The following is a 6960-nucleotide window of genomic DNA, read 5'->3' as shown; positions in this document are numbered from 1 at the left end:
TGAATCTCTAAGTGTAATTAGGTAGCTTTAAGTTCCCATTATATTCTTTTTACCTAATTGTCATATCGCCTAACTAATTAGTAATTTTTTAGAACTAATTTTTGTAAACGGTTTTCTGAGTGTAATTAGGTAGCTTTAAGTTCCCATTATATTCTTTTTACCTAATTGTCATATCGCCTAACTAATTAGTAATTTTTTAGAACTAATTTTTGTAAACGGTTTTCTGTGTTCGACCTTGGATCACCTAGGTAAATCTACTGTTTTGCTTGCATTTGGACAAGCAGTAAAAAAACTTATATTCAACCAGGACTTATTCACTGTTAGATAACTCTCTCTTCGTGTGTTTATTGTTTCTAAAAGAATATATATAAACATAAACTTATATGGTAACTATAGTTGTTCTTCCCTTGTGAGATTTTTTTTCTTACATCTCTCTTATTTTATTGTTTAAATATAATTTAATTATATAAAATTAAAAAAAAATATCATGCATCAATATAAAATAAAAGACTTATAAAAATTTACATTATCAAACACAAGTTTGATTGTATAGTTAATAACAACAATGTAATTATTCTTATTCTCTAAGTGTTATTGAAATTTAAATCGTAATACTATTTATCACTCAAGTCATTTGCTTTAAACTATATTAATTTAAATCTAATTCAATTATATTATTATCTAAATATAGTTGTGGTAAGATATTAAAATGGAGCTAAATTTATTTGAAACTAAGTTTTAAATGTACCAAAACATTCCAAATTCAAAATTCAGAATTAAAATAATATATAAACTATTCATATTGAAAAATTCAAAAGTCAAAATTCAAACGATATTTAAACATACAGATTGAGGATTTGAAATTTTGAAATTTTGAAAATTAAAATAATATATAAATCTAAATATTGGAAATTTTAAATATTAAAATTAAACTAACTTTTTGACAAACTATTTACGACCCTATCAAAATTTTAATCCAAGCCCAAAATTGATAACTAAAATTTTAACTTAGGATGTAAATACTTTTCATTTCCTTCTATTTATCTAAATTCTCCTTATAAAAATGCCTATTACAAATTAAGAAATAACCCATGAAAAAAAAGCATTTTCAAATATAGCCAAATAAAAAAAAAATTGAAACTATTTACAAACGGTAACAAAATTATTAAATTATTTATAGTCCATTAAAGTTTTTTTTCTTTCAATATTTTATAAATACTTTTTTTCGTTCTACTTAAAACAATTTCTCTTAAAAAATATATATAAAAACAAATGAAATAATAAAAATAAAAATAAAAAAATAGCTGCCTAACATGAAAATTAAAAAGTTTTTTAAAAAATAGAAAAAACAAACAAAGTATTTACCTTCATGGAAAAATCAATAAAAGGTAAAAGTGATTTTCCTATAAAGGATACATAATTTGTCTTTTTTTTATTATTATTTTTGACAAATTTTCAGGAATGAAAGAAAAGTTTAAAAGAATAACTAACAACATGCATGTCCACCGAAAAATGGTTCTGTTTCTGAAATGTTAATACAAAAAATGGAACAAACAGAAACTACTTCTAAAATTGGGTTCAACGAAAAGAGTTAGAGAAGTAGTAGTAGTAAATTTGATCCCTTGTCTGGCTCAAGAACTTAGTGGATCCCATCTTTAAGAAACGTCACAATTTATATCTTAACAACTTTTTACTTCTCAAATTTACTCAGATTTTAAACAGTTTTTTCAAATGAAAAGTAGATGAACAGTAGTCATTGCTCAGAGCTTTTTAAAACCACATTTTTACCCTTCCTCCCTAATCTGTTTCTATGGGTGGCCAGTTTTTTTATTTATTATTATTAAAAGAAATAACAAAAATAAGACTTATCTTTACAACTGACAAATCACACCAACACAACTTGTGAAAATGGTCTTACTCTTAGGTTACATTATAAGTTTAGTGTATCTGAAAGTTCCAATTTTGTATTCAATAGATTTCAACCTAAATAACAACTTTACTTTTAGACGGGCAATGGCATATGGAGTCCTAATCCTTCATGTAGTTTTTAAAATTTAAAAATCTATCCTAAACAGTAATGAACAAATACAACACATTCAAGTTCAAAGTAAATATTCGGTAGACACCAAATCTAAAATTTATTGGTTACATCTTATAATTTAACATTCTTCTAAGAATTACTTCAAAAACAATCACATAGAACTGCCATGCTAAACATAGACTCTCTTTCTCAGTCAGGTCATATGAAGAGGTATAACTTCTAAAAATCAATTTGTTTATATCATTTATGTTGTACGATGTAAATTCATGAACAATTGGGTATTAGATTATCTTCCTGTGAATTGATCTGCTTAGAACAGCAAGTAGTCAACCATTGTAGCTAACTCACATGATCAAATACAATTAATTTAATTATATATCCAGTCCTACACTTCATTTTTATCAGAGTTCATTATCACTTACCAATATGATCAAAACTACAACTTTCTTTTCCTGAGGTTCAAACCTTATGATACTTGTATTTCTGGGACAAATTGAATCTGTTTACTCTTTGGCTAAATCCATTCAGTGCAAGGGTTCTCACTGCCTCAACCCCTTGTTCAAGAGCTGCATCGATCTGTTGGGTTGCACAAACAAAAGTCAAAAAAGAAAAACGCACTAAGCAATAGTGTTCTACCACCAGGCAAGTACAGCTTCGAGGTCATCAGGCTGCGACATATAAACTAATGCAGAGTGGAACTGTATTAGAATGCAAAGGAAGTCTCACCTGTTTTCGCTCAACTGAACTGAACTTCTGCAGGAGAAAAGCTTTCATGTCCATAGTCCCAGGTGGGTTTCCAATTCCTAGATATAGTAATAACAAGAGCAATGTCGTTGTTTACACTTCCTGAAGTAGAAACTTAATGAACATTTTCAAACTAATGTTAACCAAGATGCGTACCGATGCATAGCCGAGGAAACTCACGTCGACCATCCAGGTGTCCCATTACACTCTTCACCCTGTATAACTAATGTAATCAATAACAACTTTTTATGCACATGGTGCCATAAATTTCTTCATAACAAATAAGAGAAGAACATGACTTCCATGTTGAATGGCAAATAAGCGAAGGAAAATGCATGTCCAATCAAATCAACTATAAAATGCTAATATGAAACACCTTGTCTTTGTTAGGATCCCAAAAACCTGCCACTCAGAAACGTCCCAACACACAATAGAACAACACAATAGAGGAACAGAGACAGTACTCTATATTTATATATTGATAGAAATAGAGTCGGAAACAAGGTTCATGTAGATATCCTCTAAACAGCAGAAAATAACACAAGAAATGTCAAAATATAAAAGGAAAGACTCTCCAGCTAATTCAAGAATGCTGGCCTTCTCCTCCAAACTTTCCGCAATTTTTCTCAAAATATGACCTACCTTCAGCAATCCCAAAAACATTCCTTTATATACTCCCATCCCTTCCCATGGGTCCCACAGCAACATATTCCTCAATCCTCATAGGTTAAGCTGTCACCTGGTTATTACCTTTTGTGCCCCTTCATTTGTATGTGTGAATAATAGGGGGCCTAACAGTCTTCAGTGAGAAGTTGGTGGGTATTCGACAAGAAATAGTCCATTGAGCTTCAATTTTCTTAATGATGTAATAAGCTTGTCAAAGAAGTTCCAACACATGCCCCAATAAAATATATGTTTGAGAGTGCTTTTAAAAAGATATTTTAATATAAGGCCTTCAGTAGAAGGTGCTAAATTACAAACTAATTTTATTTTTAGTTCTACATTTTTTAATTTGTTGTCAAGTGTGCTTGCTGGTCCAGCAATTGGGCCAAAAGCACTCTGTAGAAACTTTCTCGTGAAGCCCTTTATATACTTTTGACATTTTCCTAATGTACTTTTATGTTACTCTCAAGCATGATGATTTTAAGTGAGAACCACTTGTGGTGATATCAAAAGTACTTCCAAACATTACCATAGGTACATAACAACAACATAACAAGGTTAGAAAAATTGAAAGTATGAGGTATCAATTAAAACTAGAACAAAAATAAAGGTGAAACCGATATTAAATAATATTTCATAAACCTACCCATTATGATGGCCATGTCCTGCTTTTGGCTGCAGCCTAAGAACGCCATTTGGCAAGTTCATTTCATCATAAGTCTACAATGGTAAGCATGTACAGAATTCCATTCAATCTAGTCATTTTGTACAGTAACATAAGAATTACTAGGAGAAATTGCAAACTATACCAACAAGACATGCCGTAAAGGTATTTGGTAATGTGCAGCAAGAGGTCCAACCTATAAAATTTAAGCAGAAAGTCATGTGAAGGGAATAACTATCTCGTCATTATGGAAAAATAATTCAAATGATGAAGGAAAGATTCATAGTATTAGCAGCTGTAGAACAAAACATCCATGTGCAGGGTTCTTAAGATATTGAGATCAACTACTCATAACATTGCCAAATGATTTTGAGATAAAATTCCATGTATCTAATTGGCTATTGTAGCTTATTAAGCCAAACGAGCATTCAATATTCAATCCGGAAACAAAACATTGAATTTGATTCTAGAATGGTGAATCCAAAGATTCATCTTGAGGGGACATCTTGAGGATTCAGCATTGAACAAGTCAAGGGACACTCGCAACATTTATTTATTTATAAAATAGATGAGTTACTTCTCTCATTACCAGTTGATTTTGAGAAGAAAACCCCATGTATTTAATAAGATCATGTAAATTATTTGTAGATGGCAACAATAACCACGTTATAGTTCAATCACAATGGTTTCCTCAAAGAATTTGTTTTTATCCTCAGCTACTAAACAACAAAGCTCTACCACAAAACGCTATAGAGTGCATAGGTATAAAGTGGTGCAAATAAATACAGCCAGATATTGTAGGAATGACAATATTATAGCCTCATCCAAAATCTAATACAGGAATCAACTGAGTTTTCTAGTATATGTAACCAGCAAGGTTAGAAAAATGAAAAAACTAAGTATCTTCAGACCATCATCACAATAAACCTATCCAATCAGAGATTTAGTTCACTTCGAGCAAATCACAGTTGACTTTGGGCCTCTAACAATCACACTCAGACAAAATTGAAGGTTAAGTAGAACATCTAAAGGCGTAAAACATATCCAAACCCACAGAACTCCTGTCCACATACTTATCAAAATGCGATATTAATGCTATGTCATTGCTTCAATGGAAAGAAACTAACAATCTATCCCTATGAATATAAGGTCATACAAGGAGCTCGGTGAGCTTATTTTGCTTCAAACTAAGCTTTGGATCCATACACTTCAGATATAAACAAACCATCATTCAACTGTATGCTGTGTGCCATGCTTATTGAATAACAGAAGAAAAGAGAGACAAGAGGACAAACCGATTCTCCACAGAAATTCATGTAAGTTTGAGGCTTTGCCAATAAAATTGGTACTTCTCCGATTGAACCTGTACTGATTATTCAAGAAACATAATGAACTTCAAATCCACGTAACATGGAAACCCAATTCAATAACATAGAAGGGGAAAACAAGCCAACCTATTCCAATTAGAGCTTTGGATTGTATTGTGTTCATCAAAATTCCCTGCGCTTGAGCAATGCTATCAATCATTTCAAAACCAACCTGACCAATCAAACCCAAGAGGCCAAAAAGAGCAATGTTACTTAGTGTCACTGCACGTTAAGAGATGGTGAGTTTGGAACACTTCATAGAAAGCACTAGATAGGAAATTTGATTGGTTTAAATTAAAAGTACTGCTAAACTATGAAAAGTCCATCCCAAACTCATTCAAAAAAGTTCATTACACAGAGTTAAAGAATGTCTGATTACATTGTGCCGAGTCCCATGATACTTGTTTCCTGGGTTACCCAGTCCAACAATAAGCCAAGGAGTATACTCCACTTTAAGACCATTACTATCACTATCCGGCGATGAAGCTCGTACGGAGAGCCTGGTGGAGACCAGAGGCTTTGTGGAAGGAAAATGGAAATGGGCACTACTCGAATTAGAAAATAAGGAGACACTTTGGAAGGATGCTGCAAATAACATTGAAACCTAAAGCAGGAAAAAGAAAACCCTTGAAGAACCATGTTGTTTCGTTGAACTTTAAATGGGAAAAGCGAAAGCAAAGGGTAGGAAAGCGAAGAAGACGAAGAAGAAAATAAAATACTGAACCTGCGTGCAAATTGGATGGTTTGGTAAAAAGAAGAGTGGATTTTCGAGCAGAAGAAGTGGAGGATGTTGTTAAAGCCGTAGAAGAAACTGAAGAGAAATTGAACACACTCACACACAAAGCTCCCTAACGAGGAAGGAGGGGCTTCTTGGTTTCTTTGGATAGAATGTAGAAATCCCACATAAAATCCAAACCGCTTCAATTAAATTTTAAGTAACTAAAGCAAAGGACATTTTCAAAATAAACAAAAATATTGGTGGAGTATACTAAAATATTGAATTCTACCCATCAACACAAATAAACTTTTATATATATATATATATATATATATATATATATATATTATTTTCGACATTAATAGTAAAAATATATAGTTGCTCGTTGGAGTTGACATACAATGTGAATCATGTACAAGAAATAACTTAAAGGTTTATGACATATGGATAAGGTTGAGTGTCTTATATCAGTGACAATATGGATACGTTTCACTTTGTAAACTACAAATTGTTTGTACAAATTGTTGAGTTTGTATAAAACTAGACTGTGAAATAATTAATCTCTCTTTGTAAATCCATTAATTGATGATATTAATATTCATAAAATGATCATGTATGACTCAAATCTTAATCATAAGTAATTTATGAACTTCTGTCTACGAGGACAGTTCTTTGATTTGCACGAGTGAGAGTGACTCAAGCTTTTGACCTAGTAAGCCTACAATTTTATGAGATTTTACTAAATGGGGAGTTTGAAACATAA

The 6960-nt window shown here is 31.5% G+C and overlaps 1 protein-coding gene across 1 annotated transcript; it reads right to left on the bottom strand.

The window, feature by feature from the left end:
* Nucleotides 1-2300: 2300 nt before the first annotated feature.
* On the bottom strand, nt 2301-6395 carry LOC101204795 (chloroplastic group IIB intron splicing facilitator CRS2-B, chloroplastic). Its single transcript, XM_004145582.3, has 9 exons — nt 6204-6395; nt 5859-6083; nt 5567-5651; nt 5408-5475; nt 4258-4308; nt 4095-4168; nt 2942-3000; nt 2768-2844; nt 2301-2617 (listed from the first exon to the last, which is right to left on the bottom strand). Exons 2-9 carry the CDS (start codon nt 6075-6077, stop codon nt 2501-2503), a joined length of 750 nt encoding a protein of 249 aa, XP_004145630.1. The 5' UTR covers nt 6078-6083; nt 6204-6395; the 3' UTR covers nt 2301-2500.
* Between the last annotated feature and the right edge of the window lie 565 nt (nt 6396-6960).

This window comes from Cucumis sativus, chromosome 3 (assembly GCF_000004075.3).
Source record: "Cucumis sativus cultivar 9930 chromosome 3, Cucumber_9930_V3, whole genome shotgun sequence".
Classification (NCBI taxonomy): domain Eukaryota; kingdom Viridiplantae; phylum Streptophyta; class Magnoliopsida; order Cucurbitales; family Cucurbitaceae; genus Cucumis; species Cucumis sativus.
Note: the sequence above shows the minus strand (reverse complement) of the source record. Positions and strands in the feature narration are given on the sequence as shown.